The sequence below is a fragment of the Monodon monoceros genome, unplaced genomic scaffold (assembly GCF_005190385.1).
Source record: "Monodon monoceros isolate NGI ecotype Baffin Bay Population unplaced genomic scaffold, NGI_Narwhal_1 Super_Scaffold_5, whole genome shotgun sequence".
Taxonomy (NCBI): Eukaryota; Metazoa; Chordata; class Mammalia; order Artiodactyla; family Monodontidae; genus Monodon; species Monodon monoceros.
Window position 1 is genome coordinate 114841158 of NW_021703782.1, and position 14130 is coordinate 114855287.

General features: G+C 65.3%; 1 protein-coding gene across 2 annotated transcripts; it reads right to left on the reverse strand.

Moving 5' to 3' along the window:
* Nucleotides 1-10418: 10418 nt before the first annotated feature.
* THEM6 (thioesterase superfamily member 6) lies at nucleotides 10419-13308 on the reverse strand. Of its 2 annotated transcripts, none has more exons than XM_029201311.1 (2): nucleotides 12722-13308; nucleotides 10419-10587 (listed from the first exon to the last, which is right to left on the reverse strand). In XM_029201311.1, the coding sequence occupies exons 1-2, from the start codon at nucleotides 13232-13234 to the stop codon at nucleotides 10474-10476; spliced, it is 627 nt and encodes a 208-aa protein (XP_029057144.1). In that variant the 5' UTR covers nucleotides 13235-13308; the 3' UTR covers nucleotides 10419-10473. The 2 variants fall into 2 exon arrangements, with proteins under 2 accessions (XP_029057144.1, XP_029057145.1); XM_029201312.1 differs by having other exon boundaries at nucleotides 10474-10587; nucleotides 12881-13234.
* Nucleotides 13309-14130: the final 822 nt, after the last annotated feature.

Consider the following 14130-nt stretch of genomic DNA (forward strand, 5'->3'; position numbering starts at 1 on the left):
GCAGGCCCGGGACCGCGCGCTGCAGGGACGAGACTCAGAGGACACAGCTGGCACTGCTGGCACTGGTGCTGGCTGCCAGCTGTGATCTTGGTGAGGGGTGCGGGGCCGCCAGAGGGGGCAGTGCCTGGGGGGTTGGGGAGACGGAGGGAGAGGAAGAAATCAGGGAGGCAGAGGAGATGTGGTGTGCGAAGGGAGAGGTGGGAGTGGGGTGGGCCAGGCACGGAGGGGCTCTGGGGCAGATGGGGCGCCTGCGACCTGGGCCAGGGGGAGGAGGGGTGTGGCGGGGAGGGGCCTCTTCCCAGGACTGAGACTGGCAGGGGGGTTTATGGCCAAGGCCCTGGGTGCCCACTGGAGAACAGCCCTTCATCAGCACGGGGCGCCAGAGAAGGGCTTTCCGCTGGGGCGGGCGGGCAGGGTCAGAATCATGCTCCTGGGTCCTGGGCCACGGTGCGGGGGCAGGTCTCAGGAGGGGCCTTACGGACACCAGGAAGGCCCTGGGGGTTGGGGGAGCAGGAGGTGGAGAAGAAGGAAGCAAACCAGACATACTGGGAGACTCGGGGTCTGAGAGACATCCCGGGCCCTTGGGCGCCCACACCCAACCAGAAAAGGAGCGGGGTTGGGTGGGCCCCAGCCAGATGGCTCTGCCCATTTCCCAGAGGGGAAAACTGAGGTCATCCCGAGAGACACAGCAAGAGTCAGCGGGGGTGGAGGGGCCTCACTGTGCACACGGGCGGCCCGGGCTGCCATGGTAGGGGTCGGGCACTGGGGCTGGAGGGGAGAGCAGTAACCTGTGTGCCCTAAGCGCCCCCGCCACCCCACCAGCCTGCGCCCTGACCGGCCTGGCTCTCACTGCACCGTGGCTCTTCTCCCCTCCCTTGTTAAGCTTCCACCAGTGGGCACACCGGGCCCAGCCCGGCCCAGCCTGCACGCCATACGCCTCCTTGCTGACCCCTGATCGCCTCTGCAGCCCTTCGGGTCCTGCACTTTGCTGATCAGGACGTCAGGGGTGACCCACCTGCCCCTGCCAGGCCCTTCACTGCAGGGGCCCCAGTGCCTCCGTCTCCCTGCGCCTCCCCAGCGCTCCCAAAGCTGCTTCATCCCTGCCTGGCCAGGGGCATAATCGGCCTCGGGACTCAGGCACCCCAGCTCCAAGCTCTTGAATCTTCCCTGAGTTTTGGTCGGTGGGCGACTGGACCCTGGGTGGAGCTGTCCCCCTCAAACCTGGGCCTTCTGGTCAGAGGGCTTGGGAGGTCCGGGGCCTGCCTGACCTCTCCCTCTCCACTCCTTCCCCAGTGTTGGCCTTGCAATGCTACACCTGTCCTGAGCCCACCAGCGTGCCCAACTGAGTCACCACCACGACCTGCAATGCCCACAGAACCATGTGCAAGACCACGCTCTGCTCCCTGGAGATGGGGCAGTGGGGCCGGGTAGGGCGGGGCCGGGGTCCCAGGGTCAGAGCTGCCTCCAGGCCAGGCAGCCCGTGGGCAGAGAGCAGTCACCACCTTTGTCAATTCCAGAAAAGGCTTTGGGTCCACGCAGCCGGGCCTCCCTCCCTCCCTCATTCCTCCCTGTCCTTCCTGCAATGGGAACCATCTTCAGCCTGGCTGGGGAGTTGCTGGGGGAGGAGCGGCCTCATCCGGCGGGGCATCTGGAGCAAATCACCACGAGTGCTGTGCAACGGTGGTGGACGTGAGGAGGGGCTGGGTCACGGAGGGACTGAGACGGGGGTGGTGAGACACACACACACACACACACACACACACACACACACACACGCACACATGGTCCTATAAGCACTCAGCACGGGCCCAGGGAACTTGAGGAAGGATGGACCCAGGGGAGGGCAGGAGACGGGCCCTAGGTACCCTGGGACGCCCCCTCTCTGCCCCACCACCCTGCCCTGCCCCGCTCCAGAAGCTTCTCCTAGGCCCCTGGGTGAGTGGGCCCCTGGGATCTGGGAGGGGCGCCCAGCAGCCAGCGTCTCCAGCCAAGTTGAGATGGGGCTGTGTAGCCTTCCTTCTGCACCGCAGGGTGCCCCCAGCCTGCAACCCTGGGTCCAGAGAGCCTCACTGTCAGCCATCACCCCCTTTAAGGGAGGAAGGAAGGCAGCAGCCAGGACTCATGGCCAGGTGCCTCCGAGGGCGCCCAGGCCTGTGGGAGAAGAGACCGGTGGTGGCCTAGAAGGCCCCCTGTTCCTCGGACCCTGGCAACTCCACACATCTGCTTCCTGTGGTCAAGACTTGCCATCCGAGCCAGCTCCCAGCGGGCAGGACCCCCGCAGACCCCCTGCCTTGGGCGGACCCTTGGGCTGGGAGGCCAGGAACTTCAAAGGCTGTCTTGGATGCCACATCTGGGGCTGTGACTCTGAGCGCTGAGCTTGTCAAGGGGGAGACACTGCCCTCAGTCATGCATCACACCTCTCACCTGGCTCTTCTCGTGCCTCTCACAAAAATGAGGACAACGGAGGGTCACTTGGCCTTAAAGCCTGGATTGAGACTCAGTAAACACACACACACACACACACACACACACACACACACACACACGCAGCCCTACAGGCAAACACGGGAAGGCTGCGTGCCCTTCCTGGCCACTACCCCGCTGCTGCCCCGGCAGCACCCTCCCTGCCAGCCGCCACCTCCGAGGTCTTCTGGCTCCTTCAAAGCCGGGCACAGGCCCTTTCCAGGCAGCCTCCCCGACAGCACACAGGGTCTCCCGACCTGGAGCCCAGACCAGCCTGCTTCTCGGCATGCCCACCCCACCACTGCTTCACGTCCATCTCCACTGTGACCTTCACGGGCAGCTTCACAGCTGCCCTCTGGGTCGATGATCCTCTGCCTGGTCTACACATAAAAGAAGGGGGTCAGGGGGCTTCCCTGGGGACACAGTGGTTGACAGTCCGCCTGCCGGTGCAGGGGACACGGGTTCGTGCCCCGGTCCGGGAAGATCCCACATGCCACGGAGCGGCTGGGCCCGTGAGCCATGGCCGCTGAGCCTGCACGTCCGGAGCCTGTGCTCCGCAACGGGAGAGGCCACAACAGTGAGAGGCCCGCGTACTGCAAAAAAAAAAAAAAGAAGAAGAAGGGGGTCAGGGTGGCTCAAAAGCAGACCTGGTTGCAAGGGAGATTGGGAGGCGGGGACCCACTCAGTCTACAAGGCTTCAGACCAGCCCCGCCCCGGCTCCTCTCACCAAGTCCTTAGTGCAGACCAAGCCCCAGGGGAGGGCCGCCCTGCTGCTGTCTGTGCCACACCTGCCATGTGTGACTTGCTGGTCTGACTTGCATTAACCACAGTCTCTCCCTTTGCAAACAACGCCCCCGCTCTGTTTCCTTGCAACCATCTCTCAGTCCACGTGGCCAGGTCACTTCTGCCCTCACAACTGCCCAGGGTCCCTAGTCTCATCATACAGACAGAAATCCAGTCCAGAGGGATGAGAGAGTCACCCCAAGGCCACACGTGGAGACGGCAGCAAAGCCCAGACCCAGGCCTCCCGGGTGCCAGCCCTGAGCTCCTCCCAGCATGCCATTCTGCCCTGAGACTGGGGGTAACTTCCTACCCTGCAGCCGGCCCCCCTCCACCGTCCACACAGCACACACCATTTCATCCACCACCTACCCATCCACTTGTTCTTTCATCCACCCCCTTTCCCACCGGCCAGCCCCCCACTCATGCAGCGCCCATCCACTCATTCCTCCCTCCACCCGTCCACTCTCTCAAACGTCATCTATCCACCCATCTGTCTTTTCAACCATCCATCCATGCATCCTTCCGTCTATCCATCCACTCACCCACCCACCCATCCATCCATCCACACAAGCACTCACTGAGCCCTCAGAGGACAGAGAAACCAGAGAGGCTGGGATACCAGAAAGGACTCTGGGTGAGAAGCACCTGGACTGGGTCTTATAGCACAGGGGAGATTGGAGGCTACGATGGGAGACCAGAGAGGCCGCTCAGTGAGAAGCAGAGCACAGGCAAAGGCACGGAAATGGGAAAGTGTGCGGTGGAGGTGGGCAGTGGAGAAGATCCAGGAGCCTGGGGGTGTGGGCAGAGCCCTCTTGTCTGGGGTCTAGAACCAGGAGGCTCAGGCTTGGTCTAAAGGCCATTCGTGGGGAAGGGGTCGGCAGTGATGAGGCGGCTGGTCCGGGCACCACCCTCGTCAGCCCAAAGGGGGCCTGGTTGCCCCTCACCAGGCATTCACCTCCTCTGCACCTGGCCTGACACCCCACCTCCGGGCCTCTGCTCTGGTGGGTCCCTGGGTCAGGTATACACCAGGTAGAGGACATCTGGGAGTGCAGGAGATGGACCTTGGCCTGGTTGGGTTTGAGATGGACATCAGTCCAGGCCAGAGCCTGGCAAACAGGCCTACAGTTCCCGTGTGGCAGGAACGGGCCAGGCTGCAGGGAGGGGCCAGGGCAGGCTCCAGCGCTGCGGGGTGCTGCCCCCTCAGGGCCTGTGAGTGCATTGGCGGCCACGCATCCTCCTGCCAGCTGCCTCCCAGTTCTGCCCTGTGCCACCCAGATGGGGGCCCAAGGGCTGGCTATAAATCCCAACCGGAGGCCGGCACAGGCTGCCGCCCTCCCGGCTCCTGAGCACAAGGAACGGCCTTTCCCAGGGCCCTGCTGCCGCCGCTGCTCACCTCAGTCTCGACCGTGAGCTTGGGCGAGGGCGGCTGGCTGGCGAGGGGCCCTGTCTCTGGTTCTCGCTTGGCCCACCTCCTCAGTGGGGAGGGGGCCATCGGGGGGCTTTGAGGGGAAGGCTTCCTTAGGTCCCCCACTGGGCTCACCTTCCCTCACCCTAAACGAGCCTCCTGGTCCTGAGCCTGGCTTCACCCAGGACAGGGGTCACAGCCCGCTCTCCAGGAAGGCAAACCAAAGCTCGGGTAGAGGCTCGCGGTGCTCAGGTCTGCGCTGGTGGCCTGGGCCGGAAGGGGCTCAGTAGGGCGAGCCACTCGCCCAGGGAGGGACAGAAGATGCTCCAGGTGGATCCGTGGGGAATGGCCCAGGGCCTGCACCATCCCTGGCCTCTCCTCCAGCCCCTCCTCCTGTGTCCAGGATGGGTCTCAAGGCCGGGTGATGAGGGTCTGTCCCCATCCCTCTCCCAGGTGAGGCCTTAAGGTGCTTCACCTGTGAGCAGCCCACGGCCCTTCCTCTGGGCGAGACCATTACTAACTGCAAGCCGGAGGACACAGCGTGCAAGACCTCGCAGCTGATGCTGGAGTCAGGTGAGGCTGGGGGCCCGCAGGCTGGCTCTGTGGGGCTGCACCAGCCTCGGGGCCACACTGCAGACCCCAACAGGGTAACTTCCCAGGGCAGCCGTTAGCTTAGGGGTCTCAGGGGAGCATGGGAAGAGGCAGGAAGGGCAAGGTCAAGTGCACGGAGGCTGGGGCGGCTGAAGAAGGCGCTGGGCGGCGGGGCGCAGGCCCTGATGCCTGCCCTCCCCGGCGGAGTTCCGCTTCAACCACAGCCCCGGGGTGACCAGTTCCTGCTCCAGCTCCTGCGAGGCCGCTGACCCAGACAGCAATGGGGCTGCCCACCCCAGCTACTGCTGCTCCCATGACCTCTGTAATTCTATGGGCGTTGCCAGGCTCAGTGCTGGGGCCCTGGCCCCTCGGGGGCCATAATCCTGGGTCACCTCCTTTCCTGAAGAGCCTGGCACTGCTGGCGGTCAGCGCTGCTGGCACGCCTCCATGGCCCAAGCTTACTGGGCCTCAGGCTACTCGTGGGATCCTAGGGGAGAGAACAGTTTCAGGGCACTCTCTGCCCTCCTCCTCCACCAAACTTGTAGAAAATAAGGTGAGGCTGGAGACGACCTCTTTTCTTCTGGACGCTGAGAGCCCACAGACCGCCTTCAGGCAACTGGGCTTGGAACCACGCGTGTTCTGGCCCCTGAGCCTCATTCTCACCCAGGGCCATTTTGACCCATTTCACAGATGGGAAAACAGAGGCTTAGGGGGAGAAATGCATCCTGGGCCAGCCTTCCTGCATGTTAGACCAGGCAGGACCCATTCCTCAGCCCAAGGAAAATCTGACCTCGCTCCCGGAAGTCCCTGAGACCCTGTAGGAGTCTCCCCCGCCCCCCACCCCCAGGATGGGGAGGAAACTGGGGTTGCAATCCAGTTTTCTCCACGGGCGAGTATGCCTGTCCAGCCCAGGGCTGCCGCAGCAGCGAGGAGAGGCTGGGGAAGCGGGCGTGTGGAGCTCAGCCTGCCTACCCAGGCTGGGTCTTCCCGAGTGTGTAGGAGTGGGGCACACCTGGGCCTGCTGCCACCCATACATCTCCACGGGCCTCAGTCACCTCCTGAGACAACGGGCCTACTACACCCTGGGCCCTGGGGACAGCTGAGATTAGAGGAGGCTGTGTGCACGGAACACGAAGGCCATGCCAGCTCACCCCTGGCCCCCAGGGCCAGCTCGGGGGTCCAGGCCGTGTTGCGCCCGCAGCACTCCCAGTGGCCTGGCCTGTCTGCCCAAGGGTGGGCAGCAGAGCGTCCTCGGAGGCTGACCACCCCCCAGGAGCCCAGGGTCCTTAGGTCCCAGGAGGGCCTGTCTCAGGCTCCTGCCCCTCCCTCACGTGGCTCCCAGCTGTCCCTGGTGGTCACTTGCTCCAGCCCCATTATAGGGAGGCAGAGGCGGGAGCCAGAGTGAGCCCAGGGTGTCTCTGCCCACCGTGCCATCGGGCCTCTGGGCTGGGTACTTTCCACGCTCTGCATTGCGGCCAGACTTCTAGACAGCACCTAATGGACCCTGCACTTGGAGGGACCCTCACCCCAAGGAGTGGGAGGCTGAGTCACTCCCACCTCAGCCTCACCAGAGGAGCAACAGGGAGGGTACCTCTGGGCTCTTTAGGGGTGCAGAGCAGGTGAGCAGGTGGGTGGCAGCAGGCACCTGTGGGGCCTCCGCCCTGCGCCGACATGGCCAGCAGACGGCACGCGCCCCTCGGACCCCTCCCCTGGGCACCCAGGTCATGCGTCTGCCGACACCTCCACTGGGAGCTCAGTGAGGTGGTCTGAGCCCAAAGGGGCCCACCAAGTCTCTGCCCAGCGCGTGGGCCTGGAAATGACCACCGGCCCGCACCCGCCACGGGAGATGGGGAGGCCGCGGTGGAGGGGCCTCAGGAGTGGCCAGAGGGTGCCCGGCAGCTGCTCACACCATCTGCGGGCACGTGGGGCCTTAGAGGCAGGGAGCTGGTGCCAGACTGTGCCCACGCCCCACCTCCAGTCATGGGGAAGCTGGTGGGTCACAGAGAACTGCAAAGGGAGGGGAGATGCCCACCAAGGGTTACCAAGGGCTGCTCAACCCCCCACCCCTGCCCACTGGCAAGGGAAAGGAGCAAGGGTCCCTCTTCCATTACGTTAAAATCGAGAAAAGGAGAGGTGAGGGTGTGGAACGCCACCACTGCCCCACCAGGAGCTCCGGCGCCCCTCCTGCCCCCGCCCCGAGTGTCCTGCAGGCAGGTGGCAGGCGGGGGGGTCACCTGGGGGCCAGATACCCCACAGACAACACAGGGTTGCGGGGTGCTGGCGCGGACACCCCTGTAGCCATCGGCCTGTGGGAGGTGGGGAGCATGGCCCAGAGGAGAACCAGTGCCCGGCCCGCGTGCGGGCTGAAACAGTCACTTGAATTTCTCAACGAAAGTGGCCAGTCCACGGGATCAGAGTGGGACTCGCCCCAAGAGCCAGGCTGCAGATACACTTCCAAAGCCCCAGCCCTGGCCCCAGTCCCTCTAGTCAAAAAGGACCCTCCTCCCCTCTGCTGTTGGCCTGTCCTCCAAATGTGGACCGAGAGCCTCCCCTCCCCCTGCCCAGCTGGGATGCATCTCCCTGAAGTGGACACAGAAGTCCCCATGCCCCTGGGGCAGCCACATGCAACCCAGATGCCCTTGACCACCCTGAACACCCCTTCTCTCTCTGACACACACACACACACACACACACACAGTGCCAAGTGGGTCAGACCACGCCCAGGCACCCCCATCCTGTCTCCGCAGCCCCCCGTCCTGCTCCAGGGCCCCAGCCAGCCAATTAGGACCGCTGGCTGGACCTGCCCAGGCTCGGGTCATCTGCATGCACCACTTCCTGTCTGTGGCCCCACCCCGGAACTTGTCCTGTCCGGCAACGCTCAGCCCAGACACCTAGTGCGATCCCCCCACCTCCCCTGCCCCCGACCTCTCAGGACCTGTGCAAACACCTCTTACACAAAGAGAAACAGACATTCTGTGTGGGTGCCCAACTGCCCCCCACGTGGCCACTGGCTCAGGACAGGCATGAGGCATGGCCCATCAGTCCCCAAGGCCCTCAGGCTGCCCGGAAAGGTGGACGGGGCCGAGGCCCCAGCCGACCACCCTGGCAGCAAACCGCTGACCTGCTCCCCGCCTCTCCAGCCCCACTGTCCCATCGCTGAATGCCTCTTGCGAACCCAGCTGCTTCCAACTGCCCTTCTTTCCCAGGTCCCAGTGCTGGGCCCTCCTGGGCAGGTGGTCAGAGCACGGACACCACCCACACCTCCATCACTCACCTGCCTTACATCCCAGGGGTCCCACTCCCTGCCCTCTTGGAGCAGCCTGCGGAACAGCCCCTCTGCTCCCCCTGGCCCCCACGCATCAAGGCCCACTGACCTCTGACCCCCCTGGCACCCACACCCTGCCCAGTGACCCCAGGAGCCTGGGGTCCCAGACCCAGACTCTGGGGCACGACCTCCCAAGTCCCTGTGGAAAACTGCAGGTGAGAGGGCCAGGGCCGGAGGGGCTTGAGGCAGCTCCTTTCTGGCCTCGGCCCCATGTTCTGTGGAATGTGGACAGCATCCCAGCCTGCCAGCGTGGTCCCCAAGCTCACCCAACAAGCCCGACAGACCCCCATGCCAGAAAACACCCCTGGGGGACCAGGGCTTCGGAAATGAGGACTCCCCAGCAAGCTCACGTTTAAGACCCTTTACTCTTGGGCTTTCTTTAAATAAAACAGAAATACTGCAGGTCCCCACAGTGGCTGAGGCAGGTGACACTGTGGGGACACATGAGGGGTGTGGCTGTGCTCCCGGCTCCAGCTGGCCGCGGGTCGTGGACTGGGTGGCAAGGGGGCAGTCCTGGGCCCCAGCTGCTCTGGCCTGCCCCGTGGGCCGGAGGGGGCAGCTGCAGGGGCACAGGTGAGCAGGCACCCTGCCCTGGGCAGCCCCCCACACGGGAAAGCAGTAATCCCACACCCAGAGCCCTGACCTCTGTCCCAGCCAGCCAGGGACAAGGCCCACCTGCTTTGCCCTCAGCGCTCCTGGAGGCTCCAGGCCAGTGCCTGCTTCTCTCCAGGCCTCCCTTCCCCAGCTGCAAGGCGGGAGACTGGGCAGGAGTGGGAGCCCTCGGCCGGTGGCGCCATCAGGGAGTCCCAATAGCAGCTGCCAGGACAGAGCCACTCAAGCAAAACCAAGAAGACCCTCTCCAGCCTCAGCCCACTGAGGGAAGCAGCTCTCTGCACAGGAAGGAAGAAAGTCAACAGTGGGGCGGAATGTCAGGCAGGGACAGCCCCAGCAGGAGGGCAGACAACTGAGGTGCTGTAGGCCCAGAGAGGGTAGGACGCCCCTGCAGCGTCACACAGCACAGTCCTATGGGCACTGAAGGGTGAAGATGGGTGAGGGCACCCAGGCAGAATCCCGCACCTCAATCCGTCCTCAGCAGCAGGCCCCAACTAGGACACCCCCAGCTACGGCAGTTCACCACCTCCACTGGAGCCCCTGCGCCATCTGGCCTGCACTGGCCCCAGCACACGCTCCAGGGCCACAAGCTTCTGCGGCAGGACCTGCCCCATCCCAGGAGCCCGGTGGCCAGGCCTCCCTCCTGAGTGCCCTTGGGTCAGCCTGCCTGAGCCCTGGTCTGCCAGACTCTGCCCTGGGCCTCCCCTTCCCTCACTTGCAGCCAGAGGGATCTGCCTTGAAATGCCGCTCTGATCCTTCCCAGCCCCTTGCCGGGCCCGAGTCAGGCCCCCAGGCCCCGGCCCCGGCCAGCCCCAGCCCTGCCTCCAGGACTGCCTGGGCCTCACCCCCACGGCAGCTCCGACTCCAAGCTCCGGTGCTCAGGGCAACTCCAGCCAGTCCCCTGCTCCAGGCACTCGCCCCCAACTAGACACACGGACACGGGGCTGCACCTGCTGGGTGGGCCACCCCCAACCCCGCTGCCTGCATGCCAAGGGCCCTGGGCCTCCCAGTTTTCCCATCGTCATCATCCTGAGCGCATCGGAGCTGGTCTGGGTGCCTGTGTCACCCGCACCCTGCGCTCCGCGTGGGATGGGGCGGAGAGGGGCATCAATAATGGGGGCGGGGAGGGCCCTGGGCGTGCGAAGGGGGCTGGGCCGGTCGCAAGCCCACTCCAGCTCAGAGACAGCCCAGCCCGGCCAGCCCGTTCTGCGCTCTCTGCCTCCTGGCAGGCGGGGAAGGGTGGGCAACTGCCCCGAGGTCAAGGCTGGTGGGCAGGGCGGGTAGGCTGTGGCGCTCACTGGTCCTTTACAACACTGCCGAGCCCACTCTCGGCCCGGAGCAGCTGGCTGCTGGCCTCGTTGTAGGCGATCCAGTGTTGCAGGTCGGCTGGCAGCTCAGGGGGCTCCACCTGCAGGGGAAGACGAGGGTGAGACTCCCACAGGCCACCCGCTGCCATGGGGACCGGCAGGGCCGGGGTGGGGGGGTGGCGGGGACAGCCAGGCTGCTGTCTTCACACGTCTGGACCTCAGCTCACACCGTTCCCCAGCCCCAGCCCCTCCCAGGCGTCCTTCCTCCCCATCCCAGCTCTCGGGGTACCATGCCCCTCATCAGGCCTGTCTCCCCCACTGGGTGGCAACTGAGCCCTCTGCACATTCCCAGATCTGGGGCAAAAACCTCTGAAGCCAGCTGGTTGGAGGGGGCGACGGGAGACCCAGAGCGGCCAGAGGCAGGGCAGGGGATGGAGGGGCAGAAGCGGCGTCAGAGCGGCTCTGCCGGGAGAGCCCAGGACAGGGCCATGCCTGAGGCCCCCTCTCAGCGCGCCAACAGGAGCCGGACGCCACCTCGCAGCTCAGCACCGCGCTCCTGCGCCCTCCTGCTCAGCCGCACCAGCCGCCTCCCTGCAAACTCGGCCACCATTTTGTGACGGGGCAAGGGGCTGGGCCAGGCTGGAGGGGTCTGAGGACTTGCGGGCCTCTCAGGAATGAGGGGGAATGCCCGCTCACCTCAGGGCGTCAGGGAGTCTGGGCAGAGGTGCTCAGAGTCGGGTCACAGGGTAAGTCTGGGCAGAGCCGGGCCTGGCTCCTGGAAGCATCCTCCTCCCGGCCCAGCTGGAATCACCAGATCCAGACTTGGCTGTAGCCCAGCTCTCCCTGCAAGGCCGTGCTGCCCCACACCAGCCTTTCAGCAAGCAGATCTCTGGGCACTGGGCTCAGCCTGTCCCACACTAAACCCAGGACTGCACCCGGGACCCTCCCGACCCACGGGCTCAGGCCGGGTGACTCCTGGCCATCTGTGGCCGAGTGTCCTCGCCATGCCATGGTGTGGGCGCCCCCTGCCTCTCATGTAGGTCTCACCCATCAGCCCCCGCCTGACCACCCTGCCCTGCAGGACAGTGGCCCTGGCTCCCTCTCCTCCACCTTCTGCTTGCAGCTCTCAGCCCGTCGATTTAAAGCCTCGATGACCATCCCCTCCCAGCCTCCTGACGCATGAAGGGACATGCAGAGCACCTCTGTGGGCGCGGGGTGGGAGGCATCCAGGCCCTTTGGGGGCGTCCCTGACTCAAAGAGACAGAAAACCAGGGGACTGGGCCTGTGGCCCACTGTGCAGCCTCAAGCAGTTCGCATTGCCCCTCTGAGCCTCAGTTTCCCCACCTTCGATATAAAGGAAAGGCTAGCCTCTCGTGACTAACGTGCGGCTGTGTCCCTCCTCTGCTCCTGTCCAGGGCCAGAGAGGGCAGCACCCTGCCTGAGGGCACCTAGGAGGCCAGCGGGCCCTGGCTTTGGCATGGAGGCTCCAAGCATGTTTTTAGGAACGTGCCTGCAGCAGGAGCCTGCCCTGGCAACCAGCAGCGCAGCAGCATCCCCAGGGCCCGGGTGCCATGATGCAGCAGCAGGCTGTGCTGGGAGGAGCAGGCCCCGGGGAGGGGCCTTGAGCGCCAGGCAGGTGCTGCAGCCTTCTTTTCTCCAACTGGAAAAGGCAGAAGGGCTTGCAGCTCTATGGGGCTCAGGGCTCACCCCTAACCCAGGTGATGGTGACCCAGCCCCTCAGGTCTAAGCTGGGTGAAAGGGCTCTCAGGTCCTTGAGAACTCCCAGCAACCTCCTCTCACTAACGTCCCAGCCCCCATCTCCCCACCCCACCCCCAGCCTGCTTCCATGCTACATTCAGAACCAAGGACCAGTGAGGCCGGCTCCGCACTCCAAGCCACACTTAGACTCTTTGGGAGACGCCTGGTCTGGCCTTCCCTGTTCTGGAAAAGGCGTAGCGTGGGGCAGGGAGCCTTGAGGGGTTAATAAGGGATGGCGGGAGGGGAGCATGCTGAGTCCGACTACAGAGAGTTGATGAGGGGACCCTGAGAGGTCCCAAGAAGAATGGCATCAGTGAAGAAGGCCCTGGGTCCAAAGAAAAGGGCTGCAGCGGTACTCGGCCGGACAGGGGAACCCCAAAACGGGTAGGCGGCAGGCCTTCCCCAGGGGCGGGGGGCAGGGACCAGGAGTCCTCAGGGTCCAGCGGGAGGAGTGCGCTCGGGGCGGGGGACGCTTACCCTGCGCTTGCACAGGTGCTGCACAACGCGCTCCGGCGAGGTGCCCAGCACGTGCTGGCGGGAGCGCAGCAGCGCGCACACGAAGCCGTCGCGCAGGCTGATGAAGCGCGCCTCTAGGTAGAAGGCGCGGTCGTCCCAGCCCAGCAGGCGGGTGCGCACCTCGAACGGCTCGAGCAGACGCAGCGAGCGGCGGTAGCGCGCGCACGAAGCGGCCAGCACGGCGCGCGCCCCGAGCGCGCGCAGAGCCCCGAGCACGCCGCAGCGGGCCAGGTGCGCGGCGCGCGCCACGTCGGCCTCGCGCAGGTAGCGCGCGTTGTTCATGTGCAGCAGCAGGTCCAAGTCCGAGGGCAGCACGCGGCCCGAGTAGCTCTGCTCAGCCAGGAGGTCACGGACGCGGGGCTGCAGCAGGCGCGCGCGCAGTACGGCGCACGGCACGCGGACCAGGTACCAGCCGTCCAGCAGCGCGAAGTAGGCGAGGGCCAGGGTCAGCACCGCCATGAGCAGCCCCAGCATCGCGGCGGCGGGCGCAGCGGTGCTGCGGGGCCCTCGGCGCTGGTGCCGACAGTGCGCGCGGCAATGCAGCCCTGATGCCCCAGCTCTGGCGGCCAGCCTGGGAACCGTTGAGCGCAGCGCGGCCGGAGCGAACCATCTCGCGAGGCTGGCTGAGGGGGGAGACGCGCCGGAGGCCTGCGCGGAGCCCCGCCCCCCGCCCCGGGCCCCCCCTCCCCGCTCTCAGTGGTCCGTCCCACCCCCGCAGCCCGCGCCTCTTTTGCTTTCCCCGGAGCGGGCGGGGCACAGGGCGGCGCTCCGAGCACCACAGCGGCATCTGGCGGTGACTCCCCGCGCTGCAGGCGCAGGAGCGTTCCGGGTCTCCCGCAGCGTTGCCGGCTCTCTGCGAGCGCGAGCCCCTCGCGCCTTTCCCTGGCTCTTGAAGACTTGGAGTGACCCTGGAGATTCCGCCTCTGATCTCCGAGGGTCAGAGTCTCCAGCACTTCCCCGGCCTAGGCTGTGGAATTTGGCAGGACACATGGACATAGGCCGGTCCCTAGCGGCGCTGCTTGGAGGCTGCTGGAAACCGACCCTCCTCTACTCCAGAACCACCAGGGGCTGGCTCCCCACTTTCGCAGGGCGACAGCCCCATATGCGGCGGGTTCAGGGAGTATCTCAGTCTGGCCCCAATACAACTTTTCAGTCTCAGCCTGTAACTTCATTACCCCTCCCCCCACATTCACCCCTTCCTCCCCAAAGGTCCTGATAACCGCAACCTCATTTCCAAGCATTCCCACCCTTTGCACTTTTTGAAGATGGAGCAAATAACGTCCCGGATGGAGAGGGAAGAGCCAGTAAATGTAAATGACTCAGCAATCGATTCAAAGGCCTTGCCTTAGGCACTTGGGACGCCTGGCCTG

Coding starts and splice junctions, on each gene's coding strand:
- THEM6 (XM_029201311.1), bottom strand. CDS start 13,234: ATGCTGGGGCTGCTCATGGCGGTGCTGACCCTGGCCCTCGCCTACTTC. Junction 10,588..12,721: donor AGCACCTGTGCAAGCGCAGG/GTAAGCGTCCCC, acceptor CTTCCCCTGCAG/GTGGAGCCCCCTGAGCTGCC.